This window comes from Haliotis cracherodii, unplaced genomic scaffold (genome assembly GCF_022045235.1).
Source record: "Haliotis cracherodii isolate W230 unplaced genomic scaffold, xgHalCrac1.p SCAF_6, whole genome shotgun sequence".
NCBI classification, from domain to species: Eukaryota; Metazoa; Mollusca; class Gastropoda; order Lepetellida; family Haliotidae; genus Haliotis; species Haliotis cracherodii.
Genome location: NW_027266319.1, coordinates 52,802,300 through 52,823,502, shown reverse-complemented (window position 1 = coordinate 52,823,502; position 21,203 = coordinate 52,802,300). Strand labels below are relative to the sequence as shown.

At 41.3% G+C, this 21,203-nt stretch overlaps 1 protein-coding gene across 1 annotated transcript in view; it reads right to left on the bottom strand.

Moving 5' to 3' along the window:
- Positions 1–6,210: 6,210 nt before the first annotated feature.
- LOC139445042 (DNA repair protein complementing XP-C cells-like) overlaps positions 6,211–21,203 on the bottom strand; it is a 30,911-nt gene continuing 15,918 nt past the window's right edge. The window contains exons 11-22 of the mRNA XM_071226104.1: positions 20,133–20,225; positions 18,650–18,805; positions 17,666–17,723; positions 16,460–16,571; positions 15,413–15,457; positions 13,863–13,907; positions 12,562–12,657; positions 12,336–12,417; positions 11,480–11,576; positions 10,764–10,857; positions 8,794–8,883; positions 6,211–7,880 (exon numbers count right to left, since the gene is read on the bottom strand). Coding sequence (XP_071082205.1) covers positions 7,716–7,880; positions 8,794–8,883; positions 10,764–10,857; positions 11,480–11,576; positions 12,336–12,417; positions 12,562–12,657; positions 13,863–13,907; positions 15,413–15,457; positions 16,460–16,571; positions 17,666–17,723; positions 18,650–18,805; positions 20,133–20,225 — 1,133 coding nt within the window. The 3' untranslated portion in view covers positions 6,211–7,715. The remainder of the gene's footprint in view (positions 7,881–8,793; positions 8,884–10,763; positions 10,858–11,479; positions 11,577–12,335; positions 12,418–12,561; positions 12,658–13,862; positions 13,908–15,412; positions 15,458–16,459; positions 16,572–17,665; positions 17,724–18,649; positions 18,806–20,132; positions 20,226–21,203) is intronic.

The following is a 21,203-nucleotide window of genomic DNA, read 5'->3' as shown; positions in this document are numbered from 1 at the left end:
TGAAATGAACTTATATCAATCCATTCAAAATGTAAAAAAGGACCCTCTCATCCTCAAATTTGTTCTTGACTGATGTTTGAGTTGTGGCTGACCGCTTCCTGACATATCCGTATATCACTAGATGGATGCTGCACCCAAGTCTACCACGCCCCCAAATATATTCGTTTTGAAAGGCAATTACAGAACATGTGATTTCATCCCTTACACTTGAACTTTCTACGAATGTTCATCTTCCCGAGGTAAGAGAGTTACCTGACTATAAAAGTCCAGTTTCCACCCTTGCCGAACCAGGCTGGTATTATGGAGTTACATTTTGGCTGGACTAACGAGTCTATGCATAGTCCAATCAAAATCGCACACCGAAATTGAAATCCGGTTCTTAAACTGTCCTGCAGATTTCGGTCGATTGCAGGATTTGCAAAGCATGTGCACCGCTAACTCGTTGTCAGCAGATATTTTCAAAATCTTCTCATGTTTTTAATCAAGGTGCTCACATGATTTGATGCATTTTGCGATGTAAGACCCGTTTTATCACAACATAGATATTGATTATCGTTTAGATCGTCCTGACCAGACGCAACCATTTTGTGTGAAGCAAACGCAAGTGATACGAGAGGTGGAATCTCATTGGTCCTTCAGAGAGGCTTAGAAGGGACATAATGTGTAATAGCCACTGGTGGCGTTACGATCGAGCCCAGTTATTCCAGCCTAGTTCGGCAAGGGTGGAAACTGGACTTTTAAAGTCAGTTAACTCTCTTGCCACAGGAAGATGACGAATGTTTTGCTTTTTGTCTCCTAAGAAAATGACTTCATGTATCTGTATCTAACAAAATCTGAATTAACTGTTTTAACTATACTTGCCCTTTAATGTAGCTGGAGGCAAAGGACTTCCTTTCAACGTCGCCTTGCATTAGACATCAGTGTTCCTTAGTGGTGTTATTGATTAGAAAGTGCAGTATCGATTGAGAACAAAATCAGCATTCTGTATTTGTAGAGATAGAACTTTTTCTATCCAGACCTGCAATTAATGACTTTATGTTATAGGAACTAGGATGATCCATTGAATGTTAAGAATTAAATGTTCTGACTTGTCATTGTCCATCATAATGGGGGCACATTGGAGGGTGGGGGGTAGGGATGGGGGCAGTTGTCTAAGGGGCAGCAGGTCACTATACAGAGTTATGTCCCTTGGGCATGCCAGAAACTTATGGTCATGGGTTCGAATCTCAATTTGACCTGGTAATGTTTCAATGCTTGTCACCACCATACCCATGCTTGTGGGTTTCACGAATCTGGTAAACGTCTGAGACCTGCAAATGTTTTTGTGGCAATGAATTATCAATTTAGTATCAATATTAAAAATTTTGTATCAAGACAGTGTAGACACTCAAAATTTATCCGTTAAAACAAGTATATTTTAGCATTGTTTTTAGCAAGTGCATTGTCTTGTATTGATACAGAAAAAAACATATCGTGTATCATTTCACCTCAAGACATGAGTGAAGGTGGGTAGTATATGAAATGATTTCTGGAGCTGCTTCTGTTTTTGCTAGTATTTGCAAACACTTTTCTCATTTCCAGTACAATTTAGACTTTTATTAGACAAAAAGAAAGACTAGACCCCAGCTTAAGACAAGTGGCTCAAGCTAAAAGCCACATGCTTAACTATATTTTTTCATTCTTAGTATTGGCAAGAATATCTGAAAAGTGTTCTGTTGGTTTCAGATTCTGTATACAAGAGAAAACAAGCAGTCAGAAAAGCCCTAGAGCTCGAGGAAGCCTCGTCTTAGGTGGTCAGCTGCACATCGGTACCGGTTCCCATCATGCCTGCTGGAGTGACCTGGGGCCGGTATCTGCGCTTCACAGCAGCGGCCATGTTGTCCATGTTTGCTGGGTCTCAGACAGTCCACCTGCTGTATCGGCCGTTGGATGTAGGTATACATAGTGTAAGACTTGGTAAGGCATGGTGCTAGACGTCCTGAAGGAATAGTTCAGATATATTGGAGGCACAGCATATGATCTTATTAAAGGCAACAGAATTACCATCATGATGTTTAGTGAGTGAGTGAGTTGGGTTTAACGCCGCTTTTAACAGTATTCCAGTTATATCACGGCGTGTCAGCTTAATGTGGGAGAAAAGCCCGAAGTGATGCAGGTCTCAGACGTTTACCATTTCGGTGAAACCCTCGAGCATGGGTATAATGCTGACAAACCTAGAAACATAATCAGGGCGAACTGGGGTACAAACCTACAATCATAGGTTTCTGGCGTGCCCAAGGGACGCAACTCTGCACAGCGAATCTCGGCGCCTCAGACGACTGGGCCACCTGTGCCCCCCTCATGATGTTTAGACTAGGAAAACGAGGCAGCTCATCCATCATGTCCAATGAACAAGAAATCCAATTTTTTTTATTTTTTTTATTTTTCTCAATTTTCACAAACCATAGCTGAACACCACAATTATGAAATGAAATAGAAATGTTCGTTCCCCTGACCGCTGGTTTAGTTTGATATTAAGAAAATTATAGTTATGCAAACTTATTGCATGTAGTTCCTGGCAACTGCCACCCAACCCAAACAACTTCATGCCAAATGAAACCCAAAACTATAAAGCACACAAATTTATTTTTATTTTGACCAACCCAATTGTGAGTGAGTTGGGTTTAACGCCGCTGTTAACAGTATTCCACTTCTATTATGGTTTGTCAGCTTAATGTGGGAGGAAAGCCTGAAGTGATGCAGGTCAAATTGATTGTAAGAAAAATACTGTTACCTAAAAATATAAAAGTGTGACCTCACAGTTTGACAGACTGATTTTCTTGTCACTGATTGTGTTTTTTTCACAGGATATGGACGTTTGGATTGAGAAAGAAAGGAAGAAGATTGCTTTGGAAAAGTCCAAGAGCTGACATCTACTGATATCATTATTCAAAGACTTTGATGGACATCTAGAAGTTGGAAGAACATGAAGACATTAAATTTTTGTTGGTAACTTTTTTTCTTCATTATAAAAAATATAAGGTAGTTGTTATCCATAAACTGTTTCATGTCTTTAGGTAACGTAAAACACATAGTATCAACACTTGATTTAATCTGTCAATAATCAGGGTTACCATGGTGAAGTGTTCCATTTGGAGGAATGTAAAGTAGATTATTAAAAATTACTTTCGGTTTATGGTCATGATCAGTAGAGTTGATGTTAGCATTCACTGTGAACTTTCAATTTCACACCTCAGAAAAACTTTGTCCGACTGTTTCGTAATTTTGAATAATTATTGTTTGGGACATATACTACATTGGGGTTGAACTTAGAGGACATGGTCATGAAAGGAGGCCCCTTAGGAAGAGTTTTTATGAACACTGGGGGAGTGTTTTAGCTGCTACGGAACTTGTTTGTTAACAAGGGCATGGTGATTGTGATTGTTACCCCTAAAGACCGACTTACAGTTTAGACTGTGAATTCAGTGGATTTAGGTGATATGTGCCTTTAAAAAAAGGCCTTGGGTTGGTTGGTATTTAGAAACATAGGCCTACAGAGGGTTGGTCTATCAAAGATGCCCTCTGATGGTTTGTCTCTGAACAGGAAGCCCTCCAAGGTTGGCAGAGGAACACAAGCTCCTCATTTGTTGGACTAGCAGTTGACCACAGCCTCGTACAGTTTCTTAGTCATCTTAGGGCAGAGACCAGGTCAAGATCTGGGCAGGTCATGTCATTGTACGCTTTTGTACATATGGTTTGGCCCGTGAAGATTCTGGGATAGAATTGGTCTTCAGTAACCCATGCTTGCCGTAAAAGGTGACTATGCTTGTTGTAAGAGGCGACTAACGGGATCGGGTAGTCAGGCTCGCTGACTTGGTTGATGCATGTCATCGATCCCAATTGTGCTCCTGTTGTCAATCACTGGATTGTGTGGTCCAGGCTCGATTATTTACAGACCGCCGTCATATAGCTGGAATATTGCTGAGTGCGGTGTTAAACAACAAACAAAACATATGGTTCACCTGAAATTCACATTTACTGGAAGGTTAATTTCCACATTTGCAAGATTGATACCGCAGACTATAATTATGTATGTTAGTGAAAGTGATATTTGACATGTTGACTGTATGTTTCAAGTGTCCATCAGTCATAGTGTAAGGTCATGAGATGTTGATATAAGCTGCATAGTGCTGTGTGAGATTCAGTTGTGAATTGTGAATATGTGGACTGAAAAACCTTGAAAATGTATTAAATTATGATTAGTCTGTTTGATTTCTCTTCCGTTTTTTGTGGAGTGCATGGTCACAGTGACTGCACAAGCTTTTTTCCTTTTTGCGGGTTTGACCGACTGGAGCCACAGGTGCAAATAGAAAATATATATGGCTAAAAAAGAAAATAATCTTGGTTCTCAGGCACCGCCCGCATCATCTTAAAGTTTGCCACGTTTCATTTTCATTTCCATTTAAAAAAAAAAAAAATATCCTTAAATATTGCAAGTCCAACGGTGGTAAAATTCTGTATTCCAGTTTTTGACTCATCAAGGAAAACATTTATGTAGGGAGGCCCTCTCCCAGGTTGATTGTACACAACTGTTTATTTGGTTACATACTAGTTTAAACAACCCTCCCACCCAAAAAAAACAAGAAAAACCCTGCTCTCACTATATTTTCAAAAGCCATTGCCTGCCTGAGATCCAATTCTTTTATTTTTTTTAAGACTAATTGTAAAAAAATACAACAGTTGCAAATATAGAACATGTGTCCTAAGTACTGACTAGATCATTAACATATTGACCGGGTGATGGCCACAAATAGCTTTTGTAAGAAGGCTTCTCTGGCAACCACATTGAAAATGGGATTCCAACCTGTTGACCAGGTGGAACAAGCATGTGAAGTATCCGCTTCATTGGTTTCTGCCATGTTTATGATGTACGTAGGACAAACAGGACATGACATCAGCTCACTCGACTTTCAGTCAGGTGAGCTAACAAACATCCTGCACCAAACACTGAAATAGTATGGTGTACCTTCCAAAGATAACTGGCAGGTCGAGATCTGCAAGTGTGCCCTTAATCCACTGCACACTGTACTTAGTCAGTGGTAATGCAGGGACTGTTGACAAGTCCTTTTTAATTTACTTTGCATTCAAACTTGAAACCAACTATAAGCTAAATTTTCTGGAACCACTCTGAGTGAGTGAGTACAGTTAGTTTTACGCCGCTTTTAGCAATATTCCAGCAATATCAAGGCGGGGGACACCAGAAATGGGCTTCACACATTGTACCCATGTCGGGATTCAAACCCGAGTCTTCAGCGTCATGAGAGAACGCTTTAACCACTAGGCTACCCGACTGCCCCGGAACTATTTGGAACATGGTGTTATGGTAGATCAAAAAGTGTGTCTGACATCATCAACAGAATTATGAAAGAATCATCTGTTTCACTGGTTGTCCAAAATTTAAGACTGCACAATTTCAGAAAATTTAAACAATTTCAACAATGGTTTTGACATTTGTTTTGCTCATTTGTGCATCATTTAAAGGTTGAGTTTCTGGAACTACTCTGAAAGACCTTCAATCTTTCTTCTGTAAACTTGAACCAGGCTTGGGGTTTGTGCCTTTCCTTCTTAGGAAGATAGTGGTCGAAAGAGAGGGAGGTGAAATGGGGTACATTTTGCCTCCAAACTTATCAACTTATATAGTGTCAAGCATGCATGTGTGAGTGTGTCTTCTTGCACTAGTCAGGACTCATATGGTTCTATTGTGCTGGCTCACTGAGATACCATGCCACACTTTAACATGGATACCCCACCCAGACACAGTATACTGACTCAAGTCTATCGTCCTCTCTGGGCAGACGCTCTATCCACTACACCACGGAGGCGGTCTCCATGTAGACACTATCCACTACACCATTGATGTGGTCTCCATGTAGACACTCTATCCACTACCCACGCAGGTGGTCTGTTCCAGGGGGAGGTGAAATAGCTTTCACTCACTCACTCACTCACTCACTCACTCACTCACTCACTCACTTACTTCACCATCTGAGAAAACAGGAATCTGTAATTCAGGAAAACAAATAAAACAGAAGTGACACATTTGTGTATTTTTTTTTATTACCATTGTCAATGTAGTCACTGACTTATTTTCAGTATAAAAGTCTTCTAGACTATTTCCCTATTTGGAATGACAATTGTTACAAAACTGATCATTGTGTATAATGATGCCATATATAAAATAACAGTTAGCACTTAATGGATGATGATGAGATGAGATAATTTCAGTCATAAAGATTCTCATAATTTCTTGTGACACTGTTTGGCAACTCGCTGTACAGAGTGAGTTGCCTCCCTTGGTTCCTTGGTCTGATAATACCCATGTCTGACAAAGTGTGAGTGAGTGAGTTGGGTTTAACGCCGCTCTTAACAGCATTACAGTTATATCACGGCATGTCAGCTTAATGTGGGAGGAAAACCCGAAGTGATGCAGGTGTCAGACGTTTACCACTTCGGTGAAACCCACGAGCAGGGGTATGGTGCTGACAAGCCTAGAAACATAATCAGGGCGAATCGGGATTCGAACCCACAATCATAGGTTTCTGGCGTGCCCAAGGGACGCAACTCTGCACAGTGAATCATGGCGCCTTAGACGACTGGGCCACCCGTGCCCCCTCTGACAAAGTATGCGCCAAGACTGAAAATGGGACCATGAAGCATAGTCTCTCTTTAAAATTGCTCCCTGTAAATATTCAGGTCTGGATCAGGCAAACCAGTGACTGAAAACATGAGCAACAGTCCATCAGGGCACGACACACCATCAACAAAATCACTGATCACCGAAACTGACCACCCGTTCCTCTCAATCAGCTCTCACAACCAGCATGGGGTACTTGGGACCTCTTCTTCCCCAGAGGCCCTATAGGGTGGATCAGTAGTGATGGTAGCTTATGAAGGTCCTTTGCCCATGAGAATGCTCTTCTTTTTCCAATTGGAAAGTTAGATTAAATCATTCAGATTTAAAAGTTTAGCGCCACTTTTAACATTATTCCAGTTATATCATGGTGTGTCAGCTTAATGTGGGAGGAAAGCCCAAGTTATACAAGTCTCAGACGTTTACCACTTCGGTGAAACCCACAAGCACGGGTATGGTGCTAACAAACCTAGAACATAATCGGGGCGAACCAGGATTCGAAACCACAATCATGGGTTTCTGGCGTGCCCACGGGACGCAATGCTGCACAGCGAATCGCGGCTCCTGGGCCATCTGGGCCATCCGTGTCTCCCAGATTTAAAACAAAATATTTAAATCGTCTCAACAAAGACTAGCAAAATCCTTAAGAGAAATTATGTGAGGCTGGTTGAATGAATTTTCAGAATACAGTATTCCGACTTGAGCCAGCCAAGTAAAAAAATATGTACAATAACAGTGGGCATGTGTTGGTCAGATTATCAAGACTCGCATCACTTGGTTGATTTCCCCAGGTTAATAATGTCCGAAACATATTGTTCAGCTTATCGTGTCAGCTTCAGCAGGGGAAGGAGGAATGTGTTGATGAGCTGAATCGCTGAAATAGTTTAAAGCATGGACAGTTGTAAAACTGGCAACACCCTGAATATAAGGTCGAAGTTCATCTTCAAATGACTTGGAAGTTTCCACATTTCAGTGGGTTGTGTCACCGGGTCGCCATGACCCTGAAGCCACAGCTGCTTGTATCTCACTGATAGTTCCACACTGATCACATGGTTTCCATGGTTTCAGATGGGGGATGGTGTTTTTTGTGCTTCCCCTTCTGCCTGTTTGCCGGCCACGACTGAATGACGTCCATTGCCTTCTCCCCCTTTCCCCCCTTCTCCTCATCATCCTTGTCCTCCTCCACCTCCACCTCCTCGGGGTTTGTATCCTAGCAACAAAACATTGACAAATATTGCATGAAACATCTTCACAATACAGATTAGTAAATCATGAAATTCAACATTTTTAGTTCACTAGTCCTCATAATCAGAACATAGAAACCCCTAAAAGTGACACATTTCTGCTAGTCCTTATAGTACCTTAACTATTGGGCAGTTTGGCAAGGACTATAGGACAAGTGCCAGTTTCTGTTGCTGCGGATTAATCTGTCAACAAATTAATGTGAGTGTCTATCCCCCGCCTAAAATGTATCACAAAATGAATGTGAGTAGCCCTGCCCTTGAACTGTTAAACTAATCCTCAAACAACACCAATACTCGAGGTATCATATAGAATGGGGAGATAGCAGTTTAATTGAATAATATCATTTGGTATCTTCATGAAACTAAACTTGCCACTGCTTTGAATGGAATCAAAAGCAAGAAATTCCCTATAACGCACATACAAATGTGGGTCAGGTCACTGATGAAGAGGTTAAAAGTATTGTTAGACGAGTAAGTGTAATCCTCTAAATGCAAATGATCAATGTTATTATCTATTCACCATGAATACTGGACATATTCACAAACCCCCGACTTTCTGCTCTCCAGGCAGACACTCTACCATCTCTTAAGAATTAATCTTAAGATTAATTTCTTGATACAGGCCAGAGAATCAAGTGATTGAGTTCTATCCATGCAAATGAGATACAATGACATGTAATCACCCAGTCATCGAGTCTGACCACCCAATCCATTTAATGGCCTCTAATGATGAGGACAGGTTGACCTATATGCAAACCCAGAAACCCTACAGGTTCGATCAGTTAGTGACAGTTTTCAACGCTACAGGAACTTATTATATCATTGTCATATTTGAGGTAATTTTCCATCAAATTGTTAATTTTTTTTTATCTGACTCACCTGCAGATCGAAGCGTTTTTTCAGCCTCTCTCTGATAAGCAGGGATCGTGTCAACAGTTTCCAGTTTCCAAGGGCTCGCTTCTCCCTTTTCTGTTGACATACATGATACAGTCATTTAGTACAACATCTTAGCAAGGCCACATTATATCAAGTATTAGATTTTCATCCAAAGTTAGGCAGGAGACATGTTTTTATATTACTTTTTGCAGACAAAATGTTCAAGTTGGTTTGTTTGTTTGTGGTTTAACGCCGCACTCAGCAATATTCCAGCTGTATGACGTCAGTCCGTAAATAATCGAGTCTGGACCAGACAATCCAGTGATTGATATCATGAGCATCAATCCATGCAATTGAGATCGATGACATGTGTCAACCAAGTCAGCGAGCCTGATCACCCGATCCCGTAAGTCGCCTTTTACGACAAGCATAGTCGCCTTTTACGGCAAGGATGGGTTGCTGAAGATCTATTCTACCCCGGATCTTCACGGGTCCAAAATGTTCAAGGTACCTGTGTACATGAACTGTGAATGGATGTGATTCACACAAAGCATGAATGTCTAGTAAAAGGAAGTTAATGGTGTCATTCCTCAAGTAAAGAAATACAGAAGCTATTTCCTTTGTCTGTATGTTTTTGTTTGTTTGTTTGTTAACGCTGCACTCTGCAATATTCCACCTATAAGGGCGGTCTATAAATAACCGAGTGTGGACCAGACAATCCAGTGATTGACATCATGAGCATCGATCCATGCAATTGGGATTGATGACATGCATCAACCAAGTTGGTGAGTCTGACCACCCGATCCCGTTAGTCACCTTTTACGGCAAGCATGGGTTGCTGAAGACCTATTCTACCCTATTCTATTCACAGGTCCTTTGTATGCACTGGGGTCATTAGAAGGACATGACGCAGAGAATGGTACCGAGGCAGACATGATGAAAATCTTATAACTGATATCAACCAATACACCTCATACACAGAGGGCAAGTGACCAGGTGCAAGAACAAAAAGCAAGCTACCGATACAAACATTAATTACATCAAGTCAGCTTGATGTCAGGTTTGAAATCAGGTTTAAGATCACCGGTGTGGTATTGACAAACAGAATCTTGGATTTGTAACCATGCTCTTTAGTTTTTTGCGAACCTACATGGTGCACCAATGCAGAGTGATTTTCAGTGCCTCAGACAACTGATCCTTGTTTGTTGTTTATAGTTATTGTTTACAGCAATAGTCCAGCTATATGGTGGGGGTCTGTAAAGAATCGAGTCTGGACCAGACAATCTAGTGACTGACATCATGAGCATTGATCTACGCAATTGGGATACGATGACATGCAGCAACCAAGTCAGCGAGCCTGGCCGCCAAATCCTGTTAGTCGCCTCTTTCGACAAGCATAGTTGACAAGCAACTGGGCCACGCATGGCGCCAAATATACTATTTAAAAGAAGTTAAGGATCATCCGATTCTTTCATATTGGTAATGTTAATCTGTCATGGCATGAGAGATTAACTATTGTAATATCAAAGAATCAGGTGATCCTTAACTTCTTTTGAGTAGTATACATTGTGACAGATGTGTTTTGGTTAGAGCAGTCTGCAAGTTAGCCGGAAACTGAAGCTTGTGGAAAAAAGCAAGAATATGTTGAAGGAGGCATGCATGGCCCAGTCTCCTATGATGCCACAATTCATTGTGCAGAGTTGCATCCTTGAGGCACGCCAGAAACCTTTGATCGTGAGTCCCCTAATGTTTCTAGGCTTGTAAGCACAAAAGTGGTTTACACCTGAGACATGCATCACGTCGGGATTTCTCATCCCACACTAAGCTGACATGCCGTGATATAACTGGAATGCTAGAATACTGTGGTTAGCTGTCAGGTTGCTGCCTGCAAATCCTTGTCACGGACAAAGCAGGACACCAACTGAGTGAGTGAGGGTTGAGCACATCCTGGCACATATCTGAGAGCCATGTACCTCCATCTCCCTCTGCTTCTGTATCTCCTGGTCCTCGTCCCACGCAGCGATCAGGATGTCCTTGTGTTCCTCACACACAACCCAGCCGTCAATCCTGCATAAAAAATACAATAACACGAGCCGTCAATCCTGCATAAAAAATACAATAACACCTGCCGTCAATCCTTCATGAAAAATACAATAACACCTGCCGTCAAACCTGCATAAAAAATACAATAACACCTGCCGTCAATCCTTCATGAAAAATACAATAACACCTGCCGTCAATCCTGCATAAAAAATACAATAACACCTGCCGTCAATCCTGCATAAAAAATACAATAACACCTGCCGTCAATCCTGCATAAAAAATACAATAACACCTGCCGTCAATCCTGCATAAAAAATACAACACCCATGGTCAATCCTGCTTCAACTTCAACATTTGATGTACGACATTAGTTTGTTGTGTGCAGGATTGATGTACGACATTTGATATTTGGTGTTAGTTTGTTGATGCAGGATTGATGTACAACGTTAGTTTGTTGTGTGCAGGATTGAACATCAATCCAGAACACAACAAACTTATGTCGTACATCAATCCTGCATCAACAAACTAACATCATACACCAATCCTGCATCAACAAACTAACACCCAGACAAAATATTTTGGCACACAGCAACAGCAGTTATAATAATAGAAACTGTTCCATTCTTAATTTCTTCTCTCAACTCACAGAGGATGAGCGAAGCCACAGTGAGTGTCCCAGCCCACCATGGCCGGCGCCACGTCCAGGTTCAGCTTCTTCGCCACTCTGTTCAGAGCTGGGAATCCTGGACAACAAACAATAAACTGATACCAAGCCTATGTAAGTCATGTATCGATACAAAACAATACATCCATTTATATATATAACACATAAAACTGAATGAAAAGTACGTTTCACGAACTGTCTCAAATCGTCTCATATGTCAAATCATCCTGACATGTCTAGTTTGATTTTTCACATATTATATCATGTATTGAAACATGACCTTTCTATCACAACATGACACCACAACATGTTCAACAGCTAAATGATGTGATTTTCACAAAGACTTTAATGATTAGTTTAACACTGTACGTATTCTGTTTTTAAATTTCCATCACTAATATGTTGTCCTATTCTCATACATTGATTGACTGTTGGTTGTTTAACAACGCACTCAGCAATATTCCTGCTATATGGCAGCAGTCTGAAAATAGTCAAGTCTGGACCAGACAATCCAGTATTTGACATCATGAGTATAGATCCACGCAATTGGGATACGATGACATGCATCAACCAAATCAACAACCAGACCACCCAATCCCATTAGTCGCCTCTTACAACAAGCATGGTTTGCTGAAGACCTATTCTACCCCGGATCTTCACAGGTTATTCTAAAGGACAACAAGCATGGTTTGCTGAAGACCTATTCTACACCGGATCTTCACAGGTTATTCTACAGGACAACAAGCATGGTTTGCTGAAGACCTATTCTACCCCGGATCTTCACAGGTTATTCTCAAAGATATTGTCAGTGATATACATCAGCTATGAGGACAACTACCTTGCAGGTGCACTGTTCCCCCCGGCAACATCCACGGCTTGAACAGCTCAATGTTCCCGTACTCGTTCCGCTGAATCTTGCCCTGCAGAAACACAGCATACTGGTAGCATGGCTCAATAAAATACAGATGAGATTAGATTTTGAAAATGAACACATGGAAATATTTCTTTTGCAGAAATCAAGACAAATGGGAGAAACGTTATGAGCTGACAGTTTGAGAACCTACGTCAACAGCAGGAGGAGGGATGTAGATCTCCGTCTGCCACAGTCCAAACAGCTCAAGGTCAAGGGCATCAGGATCTTCCTTTGGTTGCTTTTGTTTCTAAACAAGAGATGACAGTGTGACAATCACATAAGCAGCGCAACAGAAGGGGGAAGTAAAAAAGGGAGGGAGAAAATATATTACATGGGACATCTGGAGAGTTGTTTTTATTCTTTTTGCCAAGTCTGTAAATAGGCCCATCATGAAATAGGCCTTAAGCCCATAATGAAATAGGACATAGGCTCATCATGAAATAGGACATATGGCCCATCTTAAAATAGGTCATAGGCCCATCTTGAAATAGGCCTTAAGCCAATCATGAAATAGGCCTTAAGCCCATCGTGAAATAGGCCATAGGCCCATCGTGAAATAGGCCACAGGCCCATCATGAAATAGGACATAGGCCCATCATGAAATAGGACATAGGCCCATCATGAAATAGAAAATAGGCCCATCTTGAAATAGGACATAGGCCCATCATGAAATAGGACATAGGCCCATCATGAAATAGGACATAGGCCCATCATGAAATAGGCCATAATGAAATAGGACGTAGGCCCATCTTGAAATAGGACATAGGCCCATCATGAAATAGGCCATAGGCCCATCATGAAATAGGCCATAGGCCCATCATGAAATAGGACATAGGCCCATCGTGAAATAGGCCACAGGCCCATCATGAAATAGGCCTTAAGCCCATCATGAAATAGGCCATAGGCCCATCATGAAATAGGCCATATGTCCATCCTTAAAGCTCATAACATAAATGGAATATAAGACAACATGTGTGGAACTTTTTTTTTTAAACCACTAACCCAACATTTTTAAACAACATCAGTAAACCAATTAGTATTGTGTCTTCACACTGTCACAAATGATTGCTGGCTTACTAAACAGTATTACTTAGGCACTGGACTTTTGTTAGAAACAGCTAGGTAATATTTTTCGGCGACTGCTTCAAGACCAAGCTGTGCCAAGAACATCCATTGGCTGGGCCCTTATTCATATTTTCTATCCAATAATATACTACTCAAAGAAGTTAAAGATCACCCGATGCTTTCATATTACTATAGTTAACCTGTCATGCCATGACAGATTACCATGCCATGACAGATTACCATGCCATGACAGATTACCATGCCATGACAGATTACCATGCCATGACAGATTACCATGCCATGACAGATTACCATGCCATGACGGATAGTAATATGAAAGGATTGTGTATCTCAACTTCTTTTGAGTAGTATATATGCAATACTCACCCATCTCTTCCTCGATTTGACATTTTTATATGTTTGTTCACCCAGCTGAAATAGAACAAGTAAGGCAGGCCATGAAGTAACGAAAAATATTTCTAAAAACATGATTATTTTGAATTACCTTGAATAATTATGACTTACCACTGATAATGTAAACTTTATCATTGAAGAATAAGATTTATAAAGATCAAATCATGATCATGCAATTTCATAACATAAAAGATCATTATATATGTTATAAACATGAGCTTGTTGGAGTGTAGAAGTGTGAATGTATCACTTAATATAAATAGTTTATGTTCCTAGGGAACCTATATTTTTTCCAACTGATGAAGGTGAAACAATTATTTGGATTATTGTAACGGAGAAGGGCAGTAAACGAGAGGTCATTTTCCTTCTCAACTAAAAGGAAAAGGGACCCTTACATAAATAAGTATGCAAACTCCTATTGCCGCCATGTAAAGGGAAGTAAGTGCGTGCCATATTGGATCACATTGTTTTCAAGTATTACGATTTTTATATTTTGTTTGCGAAATGGAAATATAAACAAAACATGCTGCAGACTTTCTGATGATGCGGACAGTGCCTGAGAACCACTATTATTTTTTTTAGCCTTAAGTTGGCTGTTTTGGAGTTACATTGTACTTGTGAAAACCTAAATAAAAGATTCGACCTTGCATTTTGTTGCGATTTGTTTTATCTACAATCTGTACATGGTACTGACTCCAGGTTCCAGGATTTGACCCCAAGGTCAAGGCCACTGTGTGTGTGTGTTGATTCGAAACCTCTGGTGTCCATTGTTGATGTGGTTACTGCGATATCTAGATGCTCGATCCAGGTTGGTATTTTGCTGTCTAAGTGTCAAGTGGAAGGTTGGTACACCCAGGACTGATATTAAGTATTGTGGTGCGATGTGGTTTGCTATATCTCTATTTTTGAAGATACTGACATGCAACTTTACATATTTATGGACAGTAAGGTTTGAAATCTTTCCACATGTGTTGTCGATGTAGATAAAATACATTGTTGCAGGCAAATAGTTCCAGTCTGAAGCCAACCAGGCTCAGCCGCCTCCGTGGTCTAGTGGTAGAACATCCGCCCGGAGAGCAGTCCGGGGTTCGATCCCCGACCACGTCATACCAAAAGACGTTAAAAGATGGTACTTGTTGTTGCCCTGTCTGGCGATCGGCATTAAGGGGCTAAAACAAGGACTGGTCGACTCGGAGTCAGTATACTGTGTCTGAGTGGGGTATTCATGTTAAACTGCGACATAGTGCCTCAGTGAGCTAGCACTATAAATCAGCATCAGTCCGGACTAGTACAAGTAGCCACATACACACGTGCTTGCATGTCACTATAAAAGTGCAATAATCTTGGACACAATGTTAAACCCCATTTCACCTTGCCTCATCTCACCAACCAGACTCACCAATCCAGTGTTCATGAAAGCATAACATAACACTGAATATACAAGGCTGGAAATGACATTTTTGAAATAAGATTGAAAAAGACTGATATGCACATTTAAAATGACCAATCAGCGACATTCTTACCCGAACAGCTCTTCCCTCTTTCAGCCAGTTCTCCCGGGAATGAAGCTGTGAACACAAGTCACATATATTCACATTTCTATTAACGTATTCCTTCTGACTTTCATAGTTTTAAATAAAGATAAAGCATCTGTCAACTTTAGTATATACACGGCTAGATCATTTTACATGTATATCTAAATACATTCTTGCCAAGGCTATGGTCAAACTGTCTGAATGGAATAGTTTGACCATTGCCGTGGCAAAAATGAATCTATGATCAGACCTTCTACATGTATCTGAAAGGTTTTTGCCAGGGGTCTGTAAAACAATTCCCATTTGGACATTTTGTACCTATCTTCGAGACCTACAGTGTGTACCCAGGTAGGGTTGGATAATAGGGGGTTGGGTACCCGGGTAGTAAATTTGGACTCATCACAGCTCTACAGGATGGGTCTACTTTGTATTTCACACGTCTTTGGTGGAATTAACCCGTCACCAACAGTGGGACAGGCAATTATTTGCAATTATTTGCAAACATATGTAAAAATTCCCACATAAAAATACCAAGCTATTATTGCCATGGCTAATGTACAGCTTAGCAGAGGTGACTCATATTTCACTGATAACAGGTCCAATAAACAGCAATGGAGGTTTAATATTAAGCATTACATTAGTGCATTAATCGCAATGTTTAATTTAAGAAGACTTAAGGGGGTGAGTTGGGTTTAACGCCGCTTTTAATAGTATTCCAGTTATATCGCGGCGTGTCAGCTTAATGTGGGAGGAAAGCCCGAAGTGATGCAGGTCTCAGACATTTACCATTTCGGTTAAAACCCAAGAGCAGGGGTATGGTGCTGAAAACCTAGAAACATAATTGGGGTTAACCGGGTTTTGAACCCACATTCATAGGTTTCTGGCGTGCCCAAGGGACGCAACTCTGCACAGCGAATCGCGGCGTCTTAGACGGCTGGGCCACCCGTGCCCCCTAAGAGGACTTGAGAACTTTATTTGAAATCCTAGATAAATCCTGTGCTCCCTCAAAGAAGCGACAAGACACCCAATACTTACAGTGTGAACACACTCTCTCGCGTAGATAGGCTCACTCCGGATGTAGCCGAGGGGGATGGAGGACTCAGGGTAGATCGCCTCGTACTTCAACAGGTGACGAGACAGTGCATACCTGATGGACACAGGAGAGACCCTCAGTGGAATATAGCACAAGAGCAAGTTTTTCTAATTTCATTTTTTTTTTTATATCTGGTTTGAATATCAAGAGACTGTTTAGGAATTGTTGTAAGCTCCTGCTATTTTGCTTCAATGGTGGATAATACCATGTGACCAACATCAATATTGATAGTTATACTGATATTGATTATGATTGTCAATATGGATAGTAATCTCCAGACTGATCTGGTCAGGGATATTAGGCCCAAAATCTGAAGCATATGTCAGTACATCTTCCCGAGGCAAGAGAGTTAACTGTCTATAAAAGTCCAGTTTCCACCCTTACCGAACTAGGCTGGTATTATGGAGTTACATTTTGGCTGGACTAACGAGTCTATGCATAGTTCAATCAAAATCTCGCAATGATATTGTCAAATAAACTGTCGTGCAGATTTCAGTCAATTGCAGGATTTGCAAAGCATGCGCACGGCCAAATCGACGTCAACAGATACTTTCAAAACCTTTATATGTTTTTAAACAAGGTGCTCACGTGATTTGATGCACTTCGCGATGTAAGACCTGTTTAATCACAATATAGATCTTAATAATCGATCAGATCATCTTGAATGGTCGCTGCCATTTTGTTTGAAACCAATGCAAGTGCTGGACTCGGATTGGTCCATAGGAGAGGCTTAGAAGGGACATAACTCTGGTTAACCACTGGTGGCGCTACAATCGAACCCAGGAATTCCAGCCTAGTTCGGCAAGGGTGGAAACTGGACTTTTAAAGTCAATTGCCTCGTGAAGATGATGTCAGTACTTGGAAATTGGAAATTTAATCTTCCCAATTTCATAATAGTAGGCATGACAATGAGTATGAGGCTTAACACTTAGTTGTAAAGCATTACAAAAAATGCAATGCTGAAAATACATTGGTACATTTTTAGAAAATCCCAAAATTTAGTAAAATATTGATATTTTTACCCAACTTGCTTGGTGCTTAGTTTGGAATCCTAGATAAATACCTGCTGGCACTACTAGATTAGATAAGATCACACACAACAATATTGACAGGTTGATGTCTTGTTAACAATGCCAGAAGCTGCTTACAGTGGGTGATTCTTGAACTGGCCTATGCTGGTAGGCAGTGGTCTCTTCATGAGCTGAGCTGGAAGTAGAGATCAAAGTCCTGTAAGACGGCACAATAACTGGCTTCACAAATGTCACTGTGAGAACTTGATCTGGACATCGCAGGACACAGGTGTTGAGGGGTGAATGTGAAGTATTTAGTTTCTAATACTCATTTTATCTAGGGCCTGAATAAAATACAGAAGGTTGGTGATGGGCCTGTTAAAATTCACATAAAGTACATTCATCTAAAACATCATGTCTCTGACTTATATCATCCACATCTCCCTACTTCTGATACCATCCACATCTCCCTACCTCTGATATCATCCACATCTCCCTACCTCTGATATCATCCACATCTCCCTACCTCTGATACCATCCACATCTCCCTACCTCTGATATCATCCACATCTCCCTACCTCTGATAACATCCACATCTCCCTACCTCTGATATCATCCACATCTCCCTACTTCTAATATCATCCACATCTCCCTACTTCTGATATCATCCACATCTCCCTACCTCTGATATCATCCACATCTCCCTACCTCTGATACCATCCACATCTCCCTACCTCTGATATCATCCACATCTCCCTACTTCTAATATCATCCACATCTCCCTACCTCTGATATCATCCACATCTCCCTACCTCTGATATCATCCACATCTCCCTACTTCTAATATCATCCACATCTCCCTACCTCTGATATCATCCACATCTCCCTACCTATGATATCATCCACATCTCCCTACTTCTAATATCATCCACATCTCCCTACCTCTGATATCATCCACATCTCCCTACTTCTCACATCATTCACATCTCCCTACTTCTGATATCATCCACATCTCCCTATCAATGATATCATCCACATCTCCTTACGCCTGATATCATCCAAGTATCCCTTCCTCTGATATCATCCATTTCCCAACCTCTGATAACATCCACACACTCCTACCCCTGATATCATCTTCATCGTTATCTCCCTGCTCTGGTGCTGGGTTCTTGTAGAGCTCCAGTGTTTCATCCCACCACTCCGGATCCACTCTCAGTTTCCGGGTGTGGGACATCCACTGGGAGGCATACCTGGCAGTCACGTCTCGGAGAAACCCATCTACAACAAAAACACATACCGTGTTCGACGTAATAAGCACCCCACTCTAATAAGCACCCAGGGCGATATTTGTTAATATATTGGCAAATGAACAATCCCAATTAGCACCCCTTCCAACTGATCAATGTACACAAGACTTATTTATTCGCATATGATACACACTGGTGTGTTATATGCACCCTTAATTATGGGCAATTTAATTCTGGAAAAATATATCTGTCGTACATAAACATTTCAGGTCGTCTTTTTCCACCAAAATAATATTCTAATAAGAGCCCCCTATTCCTAATTTTGAGAGCGCCCTCGGCGCTTATTACGTTGAATACGGTATACAGATCTGAAAAACATTTGATTCTGAATTTTCTGCCCAATTAAGTGAAAAGTGACCAAGAACATGCGAAAGGACAAAATGGTTACCATCAAACTCACAGTCAAATGACCTAGATACGTATGACCCACAGTCCATATATCATCATGGCATCCTGATAAGCAGACGAAGTGTTCATCCCCCTACCATGTCCTGTTTCAGTGAGTGAGTTTGATTTTACGCCGCTTTTAGCAATATACCAGCAATATCACGTCAGGGGACACCAGAAATGGGCTTCACACACTGAAACCATGGAGGGAATCGAACCAGGGTCTTCGGCGTGATGAGCGAACGCTTTAACAACTAGGCTACCCGACCACCCCTGTTTCAAATGATCAGCAAAGTTAGAATCATGGGACATCTCACGGACCGCAAAACGGATAAAATGGACAAAATCAACCAAACCATAATATCACAAACAATTGTCTGTGTTTAGCCCACAGTAAGATATACGTAAACTTTAGCTAACATGATTATTCAAGCTCCAGAAAGGTGTCACCTCTTGATCATCTGATCATTTCATTCATGTTACAGGCTGTGTTCTTAAAGGCTTTACGACCGTCTCCGTGGTCTAGTGATAGAGCATCCGCCCGGAGAGCGGAAGATCCGGGGTTCGATCCCGGCCGCGTCATACCAAAAGACATTAAAAGATGGTACTTGTTGTTACCCTTTCTGGCGCTCAGCATTAAGGGGCTAAAACAAGGACTGGTCGACTCGGAGTCAGTATACTGTGTCCAAGTGGGGTATTCATGTTGAACTGCGGCATGGTATCTCAGTGAGCTAGCACTATAAATCGGCATCAGTCCAGACTAGTACAAGCAGCCACACACACACACGTGCATGCATGTCGCTATATAAGTGCAATAATCTTGGACACGACGTTAATCCCAATTTTATCTCACCTCACCTTAAATGCTTCACTCAACAGTGTCTCAGGTAGCATGGCTACTGTCTCCTTACCGGCACTGAAGGCGATCACGTAGTGAACTGGCTGGACCAGCTTGGATTCAATCTCATATGGCTTGTCCATAATATTGTGTGCACAGTCAACACCTGGTTGAAGAGAAATAACGTAAATCTACTGAAAATCAACTCATTCAAAAACAACACAGACCCTTTACCATGCAGGGTGTTTTGTATATTCTCCAGGGACCCGTTCCACAAAGCGATCTTAGCGCTAAGACTGTCGTAAGTCAGTGTTAAAGAATGGGAGTTACGATCGACTTAGCGCTAAGATCGCTTTGTGGAACTGGGCCCTGAACAGATGTCCTGGAATTATTGAGCACTATTCAAGTTACCATGGTTACATTAGTCATACATTACATCTGACTATGTTCCAGCACCTAATTAAATATGTAACAAATGTTATATTTGGGATAACACTTTCTGAGTAAAGTACACATTCTCGTACTTTTTAGGGTCCCGTCTGGGAGGCACCTCATTGCCAGCACACAAAGTCAGCGATCTAACCCACTCAGCCAGAATTGTTTACCAGGGCCCTGGCAAAGACTATTTAGATACATATATATAATGGTCGGATCATTCATAATTTGACGTTGAATGAAGCTTTATCTTTATTCAAACCTATAAAAGTCAGAAGGAATGCACGCCTAGTGAGATTGAATACATGTAAACATTAGCGACTTGTAGTGTAACCATGTAACCACAAATCCAAGTTTGTTTGTTTGTTTGTTTGTTTGTTTGTTTAAGGCTGCACTCAGCAATATTCCCGCTATATGACTGCAGCATCGATCTACCTGATTGGGATCGATGACATGCATCAACGAAGTCAGCGAGCCAGACCACCTGATCCCGTCAGTCGCCTCTTACGACAAGCATAGTCACCTTTTCAACAAGCATGGGTTGCTAAAGACCTATTCTACCCCGGATCTTCACGGGTCACAAATCCAGGTAATCCTATTAGACCATATGGGATCCAGGTCCTACTCAGGACCCATCCGACCCGAGTACCCGCGTAACCCATCCTAGCCCTAGACTGAAGGTTATAAATATCTGTTATTTCCACAAACA